At 40.5% G+C, this 14,118-nt stretch overlaps 1 protein-coding gene across 5 annotated transcripts in view; it reads left to right on the forward strand.

The window, feature by feature from the left end:
* The window catches only part of AKAP9 (A-kinase anchoring protein 9), a 687,299-nt gene that overhangs the window by 255,067 nt on the left and 418,114 nt on the right, over nucleotides 1-14,118 (forward strand). For 4 of the 5 annotated variants that reach the window (XM_029588843.1, XM_029588844.1, XM_029588845.1 and 1 more), the window contains one exon: nucleotides 3,174-3,398. The exons of the other annotated variant lie outside the window; for it this stretch is intronic. In XM_029588843.1, the coding sequence (XP_029444703.1) occupies nucleotides 3,174-3,398 (225 nt within the window). The remainder of the gene's footprint in view (nucleotides 1-3,173; nucleotides 3,399-14,118) is intronic. 5 annotated transcript variants of the gene reach the window in all.

A 14,118-nucleotide genomic window follows, 5' to 3' on the forward strand; every position in this document is an offset into this window, starting at 1 on the left:
TGGGAAAAGTAAAAGGGATCACATCACAGATACTCTCGCCACTCTACATTGGCTACCCATTGAACAAAGAATTCAGTTCAAAGCACTCTGCACAATACACAAACTTATCCATGACGAAAAAGCAGAATGGCTGAACACAGCACTTCGAGTCCACGTTCCACACAGAAATCTAAGATTAGCAAACAGAGCACTTTTAACCATTCCATCCGTGAAAACAGCAAGACTTACCCAAGTCAGAGATCGTGCACTGTCTCTGGCCGGTCCCATTTTATGGAACTCCATGCCCCTTGAACTTAGACTTCAGAGCAACCATACATTTTTCAAAACACAACTCAAAACCTGGCTCTTCAAACTAGCCTTCAACAAAGAGAGTGATACAAGCAGGTAAACAAGAATAAGAGGACATGTAGCAACAAGCTCACAAAATCCAGTTACTACTGGAAATTAGCTCACCACTAATTTTAACTGTAGTCAAATCACAGGATACATCGCTATAAAACAGACAATCCCCCAATTGATTTTCTTCATATGCATAGTCCTTATAGTAAATTATATTAGTCCATATTGTTTGTTACCGAATAGTACTGGCACCACCTATGTAAATTATGATCCATATTCACTTGGATATTGGTGCACTATTGTAAACCATTATGATGGTAAATAACTTAATGACTGTATATAAAAACTCTTAAATAAATAAATAAATATTATTTAATAAAAAATAATCTTCTATACCCTTAAGAAAGACCACATTAAACTCCTTGTCTGAGAGCCAGTGGTGTACTAAGGAGGGGTGCAGGGGTGTGGTCCACCCTGGGTGACAGCTGGGAGGTTGGCGGCCATGAGCGAAGCCCATCCCGCTCGTGCTAGAAGAAGAGGGAGGCCTCCAGGCCACGAGCGGTGGGAGCACTGGATGGCCGCTTAGAACGCCACGGGTATGGAGCCGGCAACTGCGTAGCCTTTTCTTCTTCCCATCCCCCATGGCCCTGAAGAGGAAGTGGTGGGTCCATGCAGGCGGGAAGAAGGAAAGGTCATGTAGTCAGGGCCTGAAGCAGGAGGAAGAGCACCAGCACTGCCCCCCACCCTCTCCACTGCAGATGCAGTAAGTAGAGCTGCACCAGCCCCTGTGCCACCTTAAGAAAAAGGAAGAGTCCCCGTCTGTCACGGGGGCTGAAGGAGGAAACTGCTGCTGTGCTTTTGATGGGGAGCAGGGTAGGAAGTGAAGAGAGAGTGTGTTTGTGTCTGTGTGTGTGTTAGAGTATGTCTGTGTGTGTGGGAGTGTGGGTGCATACTTGTGTGTAAGAGAGGGAGCCTTTGTGCAGGGGTGTGTGGAAGAGAGAGAGCCTGTGTGAGGGAGAGGAGAACCAGAGATCACTGGGCGGCAGGGGGAGAGAGGGACGGAGAAGTGAATCTGGGGGGAGGGGGTGCCAAAGGAAGTATCCACCATGGGTGCCAAATACTTTAGGTATGCCACTGCTGAAAGCAAGGACTCATTCAACTTCCAAAAGCTGCCACCAGTCTGACTTCCCCACCCACAACTCTTCCCAGATTAACTCGTGGTCAGACCAAGTAATATATCCTATACCGGTAGAATTGACTCCTCCCACCAACATCTTATCTAGCAGGAAATAATCAATACGGGAGTAGGAGTTATGGGGTGATGAATAGAAAGTGTAATCTCTTAGAGTGGGATTCCTCAGTCTCCAGATATCTTGCAAATCCCACATATTGATAAGATTCTTCAGGTATTGTCAATGAAGATGGGCAGCTCCCCCAGTGCCAGTCGAATTATCCAGAAAAGGATATCAAGTTATATTGAAATCCCCCCCACCCCCTAGCAAAATGTGTCCCTCCACCCAACCATGCAGAGTGTCAGAAATGGTCTGAAAAAGGCTTCATCTATCTTCTTGCCTGCTGGACAACTGATCCTAATAATCAACTTCTTGCACTCTTTGCTCATTTTGTCCTTCAGAGAAAGCAAGAAGGTATTCACTCTTTTATTGTCAAAGGGGAGAGAGCATAACATACATGTAGGCAACAAAGTGGATTAGAAGCCAACAATGTCCGATCAGAAAATTTTATTCTATGGAGACGTTTTTCTTTTAAGCAAGCCCAACTCAGGCCGAGTTTCGCCCCCACATTGGGGCTGCCTCAGGGGCTGTATGTAGTCAATCATATGACAGTCAAATGTTAAATCATAAGTCAAATCATAGTCAGTCAAATGTAGAGTCAGTCTCATATGACAGATTATATCTGAGGTCCTCTACTCCAATGACACTGGCTTTGAAAAAGTTCTGAAACAATTTACTCTCTGGTTGCAGTAATATTTGAGTGCTGTTAGTTTCCTGCAACACATTCACGGTGCAGACGGTCTCTGCTTCGATCGAAGCTGAGACTGATTCTACATACATTGTATGATTGACTACATACAGCTAGAAGTCTTTAAAAAAAAAAAAAAAAGATGAGAGAGTTAGACTCTTTAGCACTGAATGAAGAGGTAGATGATATGGGCATCTCAGGGACCTGGTAGAAGGAAGATAACCAATAGAATCTTGTCTTAACCAGGGTAAAAGTTATATCGCAATGATAAGATGGATCAAATTGGTGGCAGTATTGTGCTGTATGCTTTTTGGCCTGCTAGCAGTTGTTGCTGGTAGGGCAACAGTACATTAACCCTTTTCCTAGAGACTATGAATTGCAACTTTTTAAACTCTCATTTGGCTGTTTAGTGTTATAAACACTTGAGATTTAGTTATATAACCTGGGATCTCAGGCTCTTTTAATATTTGTCTTTTGATGTATTCAAGATTAATTTTGAATAGTTTCTGCTCTCATATTCGGCCATAAAAAAAAAACAAAAACAAAAAAAAACAACCCAGCAGATGATAGACAAGCTCCAACAGGGTTATAGAGGGTTATAGAGGCTCAACAGTAGAGGGTTATAGAGGGTTATAGAGGGTTATAGAGGCTCAACAGTAGCCCAGTGGCCTGATATGATATTTTTAATTTTCTGCATGTCAAACGTTTGATTAGAATGGTTGAATGAAAAACACACATTTATTTGGTATCCTTTCTGCAATCCTTTTGAACTAATATAATGCATTTCAGAAAAGTAAAGTTTTAAAAACTGCTATTGATTTTTATTAGTTTAAATACTAGTTCAAATATTACAGGTCTGTAACAAGTTGATGGTATCCAGCTCAGAGACTTCAGGATTGCAGATGCTCTGTGAACAGCGTGTTGAAGATATGAGGCAGGAGCTTGTGAAGCTGGATCAGGAGCACCAGCAGGCAACTGAAGCCTTGAGACAGGCGCATATGCTACAAATGGAAAGGCAAAGAGAAGATCAGGAGCAGCTGTTAGCAGAGCTGGACAGACTTAAATTTCAGCTTGCCAAGGTAAATGTGGAGGATTGAAAAGTATAGCTGGAGAATACCTTTAATGTCAGCATTGTCCAGTTGGTTCATGGCTCAGCTGTAGTACAGGAGACGAGTTAGTTTCTTGTCCAGAGGCAGTATGTAGGTGATACAGAAAACTTCCAGTGGGATGGAGAGAGGAAGGAGAGGTAGGCGTTCCTACAGGTGTGACAACTCTTGACAGGAGCAGTGCTGAGATGTTTATTATCAGACAAAATATCACTTCTGGCCCTTGGCTAACAAAGGAATTAGAGTTGTTTAGGCATGCCCTTGGTGATGATAGAGAGGTCTTTTTAATTGGGAGAACATTGGGTGGGAAAGGGAGTAAACATCAGTAAGTCATTGAAACAAACATATATTTTTTCTCCAGATGCAAGCAAGATGAATCAATCACACAAATAAGTAATGGCATCCAACATGGTCCATTTCATAACACGCGGTGGAAAAGCCTATAAGCCTGTACTTGATTCGTAAAGGCCACATGGGGCTTCTTTAGTACTTTTTATTCTTAGACCAGATTGAACACATTTTTCACTCTCCAGGACATTTTTGTCCTGCTTGGTCTTCTTCCTCCCTCTTCTAGTTATAGGACAGGTTTTTCATCATTTTACAAAGTTTTGTTGTTCAAACTGTTTCAATAACACAAAGAAGGCAACATGTAATAGGTGGTTGCTTTGATGCTCAACACACACAATACAAAAACGATACAGAAATTTTTATTTTTCATATTAATCAGGCTACCTCCCTTCTTCCTTCACAAAGCAACCCATTCCTCAAAAGAAAACCTTCCTCATTTCCCTGCCCCCATCTGTCCTCAATAATAAATCAAGAGAGGATTACATTACATTCCCCAGAGAAAACAATTTTCAGATCCTCACATATCTACATTGATCTCCAATATCCGATGAATGTTGCAGATAATCGCAATGACAAATCATTACAGAACTACAGATTTTAGCAGGTAATTTTTGAAGATATATATTCCAGATTTCCAAAAAGACTTATTGCCATCTAAACCAATTGCCCTGTCGCCAATTTTTCACTTAGCATTAATTCAGGAAAAGCATTTCTCCAAACCCCAAAAAAGGAGGAGCTTCATCGGCTTTCCACATTATGAGAATACTCTATATCCCACCAAACAAACTTTACGAATTAAGAGCTTATTACACTTACTCTGAATTTGAAATGAAGCAGAGTCATCAGAGAACTCCTTCAGAAAAGAAAGACATATTTTGACCATGAATTTCTTCAAAAAATTCCCGAAGGCCCTCCCAAAATTTATGAATGGGAGCAAAGATTCAGAAGACATGACCCAGTGTTGCTTTATTCGTCTTACATTTTTTACATATATCAATCTTTATAAATCCAGCACTATAAGCCAGTATTGGAGAGATATACGACCTAGTTAAAAATGTAAATTGCATTTCTCTCAATCTCACAGAAGATACCAAAGCTTTAATATGTCTACAGCCAGATCTCATTTATATATCAGTAAGTTGGTGGAAAGTTCATTATTTCACTTGACCAGCAGAGGCACTATATTGCTTAACAACTGAATCTTTAGTAGAGATTTATAAAGATGAGAAACTCTCGTCCTCCTATAGTCCTTGATTTGGAAAAAATCTTCCATTTGATCACAAAAAAACCCTGCAAATGTGATCCTTCCAAGCTGCCAATGTAGTGGCAAAGTTACATATAGGCAAATTGATCTTTAACTGGGAAACCATCTGTCTCCTGCAACTCTGGGAAAGAGATCATTTGCCCATTTGCATTCAAAACCCTTTGTAATTGTGTGATACCTTTTGGTTCTCCAAGAGGTAAAAACTCTATTGAGAACCTAGCACAAAATATGGGTTCCCAGATATTGGTATATAAGGGGATATTAGTGAGGAGTGTCCCAGCTGATCACACAAGGTTTGCCAAGTTTTCCACATTGTTAAAAAAGAGGTCTTCCAGTTTAACTAGTGGTTGCAAATCTTTGTTCCTTATATGAAGGACTGACTTAAAATGTAAAGGAGCAGCTAAGGTCTTCTTTACCTCTATTGGTGTATAATGGCATATCCCAAAACCATCTTTCAGTATCTGGGAACCCAATAGCCCCATTTTCCCATATACCCGTTAACCATGTTAATTTCAATCTGGGTTTCCGTCCTCACCATAAAAACTTTTATAACATCCTACACATCATCATCATGTCCTTTTTCAGGATCCGCAGTCGTAATAGCTGAATCTTGTGCAACCATCTTGGAAATAGAACCATTTTAAAAATATGCATTCTACCAACTAATGAAAGTGGAAGAGAATGCTAATGAACCAACTTAGTCTTCGTTTGCACCATCAGGGGTAAAATATTAAACTGATAGAGCTTAGTAACATCTGAAGGAAGAGTAATCCCTAAATATCTAAACGAATCTGCTGATCACTTCAGAGGGAAGTCCTGACCCCAAAGAGATTGTACCTGCGCCGAAGTACTCATACCTTCAGATTTATCTAAATAAGTTTCAACCCTGAAATTGAGCCAAAGGTGGTAAATCCTGCTTCAGAGAGTTAACAGGGTTAGTCAAATGTGCTAGCATGTCATCAGCAAAAGCAGCAATCTTGAATTGTACATTACCCATGGGAACGCCCCCCCCCCCCCCCCCCCGAACCTCAGCCATGTAATGAAACTGCCGTAGCAAAGATTCTAGGGAGAGAAGAAACAATAGAGGAGAAAGTGGGCATCATTGCCAGACCCTCTCTGAAAGTTTGGAAGTTTGGTGAGAAATGAACACCCGGTCAGCAAAAAAAGAGCGATAGAAGGCACCATTATTTTGCTCATAAACAATCATAAGGAAGCAAATACCCATTTAAGGAGCAATTTTCAAATAGCTTGCACTACTGCAAAGTCTGCTGTAATTTTCACCCAAGATCTTTGCACCAGTTTTCAAAGGAAAAGTACCCACATTCTTTTACTTTGAAAATTTCCTAAGGAAAAAATACCTGCAGAGATTTGCACTTTTTCTGAGGATACATTTTCTGGCCCAAACCACCCGCTTAGTTGTGAAAATCCAAAAACTATGCAAGTCTGTTTCTCCCTGACCTAACCCTTTCCCAGGAATGCCTTCATTACAATGTGGGTAAAAGTAAGCATAATTTTGCATGCATAGAGGATGGGGAATTTTTAGGCAGGCGGCTTACAAAGATAAAATCATTTTTTACTTGTGGAAATCCTTTTGAAAATTGCCCTCATAGAAATCTTTGTCCCAGAAAGTACCTAAAATTTGTCATGTGGAACTACATCTCCAGTATCATGTACTGCTCTTTGGTTATCTCTCATGTATTCATGAAATGCTTAGTGCTTTTTTTAAAACTTCTATATATTTCAACATTATAATATATAGAACACAAGTTTCATTTGAAAACAGCAACCATAAACAAAGTAATAGAAAAAAAACACACAAAAAAAATAGATTACTTGTTGCTTATAACTAATCTACAATTTACAGGGCAACCAAACACCCAAATTGTCAAGGAAATAAAAAATAAAGGAGAAAAGCATGACTTAAACCATATTAACATATTGCTATGGATTCTCTATGCAGATACATCAGGACTACTACTCTGATCAGTCTTAGTACTAAGGAAAGCAGTAAGCTGTGAGGGATCAAAAAACGTATTGAGTTGCTTGAAATTGAACACATTTATATGGATAATTCAACTTAAATTTGGCTGCAAGTTATAACACCTGGGGGTGCATCAATGAAAATTGTTTCCTTCTACATCGAGTGGAATGCACTTTCTCAGGAAAAGTTTGAACAATAGAACCCAAAACGAAATCTTCCCTATGACGAAAAAAAAAGCTTAGTGCTTGTTGCAGCATTTCTACTGTACCTAGATATAACTCACCTTGAGTTACAGTAAAAAAGGCGTGAGCTATATATCCTAAACTGAAGATTTGTGTGTTTATTTGCTTTGACAATTGGCTGATTATGAGCACATCTTGAGCAAGGGCAAACAAATCCATGCATACCGTGTGCTTGGAGTTGCTAGAGTAAGTAATGTATTTAAACATTTGATATTCTGCATTGAGCCTATAGCATATACTAGTACAACATAGTGGTAATGAGGTAAATTGCAAGTAGGGATCATTTGGTATAAGTGATATATAAAAATAAGTATGATTGAGAATACATTGGGTATCAATAAAGATGTGGGGTTAAATTGGGCACACAGCTCCTTGCAAAATTCTCCACACCATTGTACATTTTTCACATTCTGCTTTCTAAAATCTACAAATCAAAATGCATTAAAATAGGAGTTTGTTTTACAGATCTTTACAACATACTCTATACTTTTATTGTGAAAAAGCAATTCTAGAAGTATTCCATAGGTACTTTTTTTTCTAGTCTATAAGTCACAGTTTGTTTTTTCAAAATTTTATCGGTGTGACTTATTTGCTGCTTTTGTTTGCTCTCGCTCGCATATTAGTGCATCCGTTGCCCTATATACCGCCGGCTGAACACAACTCAGCAGACTCATTTCCGGCATTCGCCACTTTCGCACTCGCTCACTCCCCTACCATCAGCGTGTCTGTGGCCCCTCCATTCTATCGCCGAACACCACTCAGCAGACTCACTTCCAGCACTGTCCTATTTCGCCAGATCCACCAGCACACCATAGCTGTCTTTAGCAAAAGCAATTACTATCTCTTCACGGAAGACAAACAAGGACTGTCTTATCTATTGGTGCAACTTATCTACAAGCTTTTTCTGGCATATTGCTGTTTATGGGGCGGTGCAACCAAAACACTGCAACTTATATACCAGAAAATATGGTAATTCAAGAATAAAAAAACAAAAAGTCTTGATTGCATAAGCCTTCATACTGCTTGAATCAATTCTGGATGAAAGCTTTTTGCAGTAATAACTGCCATGAATCATTTAGGATAAGCTTCTACCAACTTTGCACAGCTAGATAATAGCAAAAATTGCACCCATCTGAGTAGAAGAGCTCAAGCTCTTTCAGTTGGCTGGGGTTCATTTGCTGACTGCAGCCTTCAAGCCTTGCCAAAGATTTTCTGTTTAATTCCGCTCTTGGCTTTAACTGGACTACTCAAGGGCATTCACTTTCTTCTTGCTGAGCTACTTTACCATTACTTTTGCTTTATGCTTAGGATCATTGTCCTGCTGAAAGGTGAATCTTCTTCCCACTCCCAGGTCTGTGGCAGACTGAAACATGTTTTCCTCCAGCATCTGCATATACTTTACACCATTTGTATTTTTCCTTTGATCTTCACAAACCTTATGTCCTCTGCTGCAAAGCATCCCCATAATATAATGCCACCATTGTGTTTTACTGTTCGGATAGTGTTAGCAGAGTGATGTGCTGTATTTATTTTACACCAAACATATCACTTAGCATTGAGACCAGAAAGTTCCACGTTGGTTGCAACAGATCATAAAAGCTTCTTCCATACGTGTGTAGTGTTCCCTAAGGGTTTCTTTGTAAATGCTATGCAGCATATCATATGACTTTCCTTCTTGCTACCCTTCCATACAGGCCATGTTTGTGGAGTAATCCTCAAATTGTTGAACCGTCAACATTTTCCCACAGTAACCTTTGGCAGCAGTTTCCTTAACCACAGCTACTGACTTTCAGGTCGATTTTAAGAGCTTTGCTCACTCAAAAATGTCCACATACACATGTGGACCATGCACGAACAACGTAGATTTTTAAAAGCTGCAAAATACGTACATATGTACTTGTGCGAACGTGAGGAATAAGGGGGCAGAAAAGGGGCAGGGCATGAGCATTCCGGAGCAGGGCCAAGACTTGTGCACATAACTCCGAATTTTAAAATGAAACCCACAGCACGCATACGCAATATATGTTCATAATGTTACTGCTAATCCTGATGAAGAACAAGTCCATAGATCTTAAATTGTACAGCTTAGAGGACAGGGTGAGGGGTTTGGATCAACTGGACGGTGTACAGGATGAAGAGCCAGAGGGGTCTGAAAGACCTCACTATTAACTGGACAAACTGGTGGACTAATTGAAGCACATGAAGCACAACCTGAGCTTGTGCTTCATGAGAGCATGTTTTAAAATTTACTGACATATGCACATAAAAGCCAACCTGGTCCTATTGATGATATGCATGCTAGCTGTACTCAAGTAACCTCTTAAAATTAGGAGCATTTTGAAACATACGCCCGTAAGTGCACGCACTATTAAAAATTCTAGCGGATCCTTTCTCACGCACCAATAGATGCATGTATGGGCACACATGTACTCATTTTAAAATTGACCTCTTTGGAGGGACAGTCTGATTGTGACAGTGTCTGTGCCAGACTGTTTCTGCTTTTCAGTGATTGGATCTAAGGTGCCCCAAGTGGTATTCAAATACAGTGAAATTTTCGTATAACCTTCCTCGACATTTGAATAACATTATCCCCAGAGTTCTTTTGGCAGTTCCTTGTTCAGCATATTTTGACTTCTGCTTCAAATTTTACTTCATATAGCTTGATTCTTCAGGAGTGCTTGAATTAGCTCAACTACAGTGATTGGATATATGTATGCTCTGTTTAACTTATTATGGACCTTGTTAAGGCAATTTTTTGAACTGGAACTAATTTGAATTCACTGAAACAAAGGGTGTGAAGACTGCCTTATTTAAAAGTTTTTATAAACTGCCTATAATAGAAGATCATACTAGGCGGTTTACAAAAAAGCATAGAAACAATACTATTGTAAATTACATAAAGATCACTATCACAAGATCCCTTCCCCAGCCCAAAAACCAAAAATATAAATAATAAACTTATGCACTCAGGACTTTTTTTTTCCTTCTTACAATAATTGCTTTAGGATTATTTCTATTATTGTTCCTTTATGATGAAGGTGTTGAGCATGTGTGATGATGTAACTGGAATTATATAGTCCCTGTGCAAGACAGAAAGCATAAAAGTGTAAGACAGCAGACTGAGGATAAAATAGGGCATATAAAGGCTCAACCGGCATTTGGACGCGCGTTTTTGACACGCTAGCTTTACCCCTTATTCAGTAAGGGGTAATAGCGCATCCAAAATGTGCGTCCAACCCCCCTGAACCTAATAGCGCCCGCAACATGCAAATGCATGTTGGTGGCCCTATTAGGTATTCCCTAAGTATTAGGTATTCAGTAAGTAAAATGTGCAGCCAAGGAGGTCCCGAAAGTTTAAAAAAGTAAAATAAATAAATAAATAAATTTGAAATAGACCCGCGGCTCGCAGGTTGAAAACCGGACGCTCAATTTTGCCGGCGTCTGGTTTTCGAAACCGTGGCTGTCAGCGGGCTTGAGAACTGATGCCGGCAAAATTGAGTGTTGGCTGTCAAACCCGCTAACAGCCGCCGCTCCTGTCTGAAAAGAGGCGCTAGGGACGCGCTAGTGTCCCTAGCGCCTTTTTTTACTGTCGGGCCTAATTTATTTAAATTTATTTACTGTATCGCGCACACAGGAGAGTGTCCTGTGCGCACGTCGGGAGAGCGGGCACTCGCCCACTCTCCCACATTTTTTACTGTATCGGCCCGAAAAGAAGTTTGAATTGTTCTGGGTGATAATTAGTCTTCAGAATTGAATTGCTGACAAATGTATAAAAGCTAGTCCTTCTTAAATACAGAGATGTTTGGAATAATAATGGTTGTTTTGCCTAGATTTAAGCAAGGCTGATTAAATGCTTTGGTAATACTGCTGAGAGAGCCCACATTACTGTGACTGTGAACTAAAAGCTAAAGCTGCCTAATTAGCACTAATTGAGAGCTGGGTCAGTCTGTGCTTGCAACAGAATTATGGAGCCATCCAGAGTGGTAAGGACTACAAGCTAACATTAAGGGCGAAAGTCCTCAGGTAGTTTGGAGAAAAAAAAATCGGCAAACCTTTGGCTGTAAGAAATGTAGCGAATACAGCTGGGTTTCAAAAGGCTTTGCACTGCAAGAAACCCTCCTAGAAAAAGGTTTTAGTGGAAGGCATTACATATGATGAATCTGCAGCTATGGAAGGTGGATATAGGGAGAATGGAGTGATTTTTGCACTATACATTAACATAAACATAGGGTTACATTTGAAGCTAGGAGAGATCGCCATTAGCACTCAAAGAGATATTGAAAATAGATGGTGTTCAGACTCAGGTTACTGTCAGTGAAGAAAGTGAGCTAAGGGAGGGTCCTGGTATATTAGGATGGTAGGAAATCCAGTCTTAATAGCCTTGATAGTAGTTGACTATCTGGTTCATACTCTCCAAGTAATCCGGGACCTCTGATCAGCTGACTGATGGACCAGAATGCACCCTAGAACATGGCATCACATGACAGTATGCTATGTAGATCAGTGAAATAAAGCATTTTGATCTGTATTTTTTTTAGATAGCAGAATGTGAAAAATATACAAGGGTGTGAAGATTTTTGCAAGGCATTGTAGCTAAGTAAAATGTTATGGTTTTGAGGTGTTTGAGTGGATTCTTGGGTACTGTGGAGATGACCACACCCACAGGGAGGAGCCCTGTGAGGAGTCACAGTACTGGGCTAAACTCGGACCCACAAACACAGAGATTTGTCTTTTATTATACAGTTGATGTATTCCATCAGAGGTGGTAGTAATGAGGTGAACCAGAGATAGCAGTCCAGGGACCCTCGGCAGAGGGGACCCGTCTCACAGAGATATAGTACAGGAAGATCCGGTAGCAGGTTCCCAATGCAGCAAAGCTGTAGATGAGGCAGACTGACAAAGTTAGATTACTCACTAAGTTGGTAGCTGTATAGGTGAAGATCCCAGCAGGCAGAAGTAGTTGAATACAGGCACCAACCCAGGGAGACCAGGCCCTCGAGGAGCGAGTACCTGATCCCAGATAGGCACCTGAAAGAAAGCAAAGGGCCCCCGAGGAGCGGGTACACAGGTTAGAGAATTACCCCGAAGGGCAGAGAGACCTTCCAGCGGCAGCAAGGAAGCAGCAGAGTAGCTTAGACCGGACAAGACCAATCCGTCACGATCCTTGCTAGCAAACAAGGGCAGGCTAAATACCCGGATGGTGTGACGTCACTCGAGGGGGACGCCCCTGAGGTTCCCGCCATGACGTGGATAAAGATGTGGGTGACATGCGTGCGCGCACCCTAGGAGGCCCTTAGGAGAAACATGGCGTGAGGCTTTGCCATAGCCGTTCTGGGGATGCCGGAGAGAGCGGCATCAGACGTGGCGGTAGCCATCTTCCCAAGTCTAGCGGGGAGAGCAGAGAGAAAGGTGAGGCACAAAGGTCAAAGCCGTCTGAGACCGACAGACGCAACATAAAAGACACAAGGTGCGAGAGATATTAAGAAGTAGTTAGGTAGAAGTGGGTGAATCTTGAGATTTGTGATCAGAAAGAGTTTGGGTAGGTGATATGTAGAAGGATGAGGCTCTGCTGTGGAGTATAGAGGAAGGCCTGGCTAAACAGCTGAGCTTTTACTTTTTTCTAGAATGAGAAGTAACAAGTTTCCAGGTGCCACATTAGAGATAACTTGCTCCATATTTTAAGGGCAAAGCAGGTGAATGAGCAAAGTATCATGCTTGTTAGTGTAGCTGAAGCCAGTAAAGGAGAGGAGAATAAAAGGGCTGCTTAGAGGATTGAAGTTCTTTCATGGGAGTGCTGGAGAACAGAAAATAGGAAAGATATTCTGGGGGACAGTTTATTAACACATTTGAAGACTAAGCAAAATGTTTTAAATTTTATTCTGCTCTAAACTGGGAGCCTACATAGCTGACACAAAATCAACATTACATGGTTGGTGGATTTAGCCACTATTTATTTATTTGTTTATTTATCTATTTATTTATTTGTTAAATTTTCTATACAGTCGTTCAGGCAAGCCATCACAACAGTTTACAATTTTAAAAGGATATACATAAGATAAAAGTGTACAAAAATGAAAGAAACAATTAAAACAAAAACTATCATTCATCAAAAAAGAAAACAGTGTAAAAAAGCATAAAAGAATGTTAAACTAATCAAATGAACAAAATAAGATGTTTAGCTGCTGTGCTCTGCAATAGTTGAAGGTATTTGAATTCATATTGTGAAATGTCTTGGAAAAGAAAGTTTACGGTAATCAAGGCAGTTGGTGATCAGTGAGTGTATGACATGTAGCTAGGTCACATTTTTTAAAGGAATTGTGTAGTTCAGTGGTTCTCAACCTTTTTCCCATCGTGACACACCTGACAGGCCACGCTCACATGTGTGACACAATTTACGGCGGAAATAAAAAGTAAAGGTCCGGTAATTATTTTTATTGTTTAAAATGACAAGGAAAAGATACGTATTCTGTCTGAACAGAAACTGCATAAATAGTAAACATTCCACACCAAACAGCACCAATTTCCAGCACTTAAACAGTAACCACCTTACCTAAGAAAAGGCAACACTGAAAATATTACACCAGGTCTTAAGACACCAATACATCTCCTATTAGGAAAACGGACCAAGTCAGGCTGCTATAGAGCCCTACACAGAAACTACACGCCAGCAGAATACCTCACCTCAGTCACATGTGCTGACCTTCACCTAACAAGGAAAAAAAGAGACCAAAACGCATAACTAGAAGCATGCAGAAAAAAATGAATTGGAAACTGCAACAAGCCAGAGTCTCTGTATGCAGTGCAACAAAGGAAAAAAAGAAACATCACCCATCCTTATAAAACAAATCAAGAAATATA

This window comes from Rhinatrema bivittatum, chromosome 2 (genome assembly GCF_901001135.1).
Source record: "Rhinatrema bivittatum chromosome 2, aRhiBiv1.1, whole genome shotgun sequence".
In the NCBI taxonomy this organism is placed as follows: Eukaryota; Metazoa; Chordata; class Amphibia; order Gymnophiona; family Rhinatrematidae; genus Rhinatrema; species Rhinatrema bivittatum.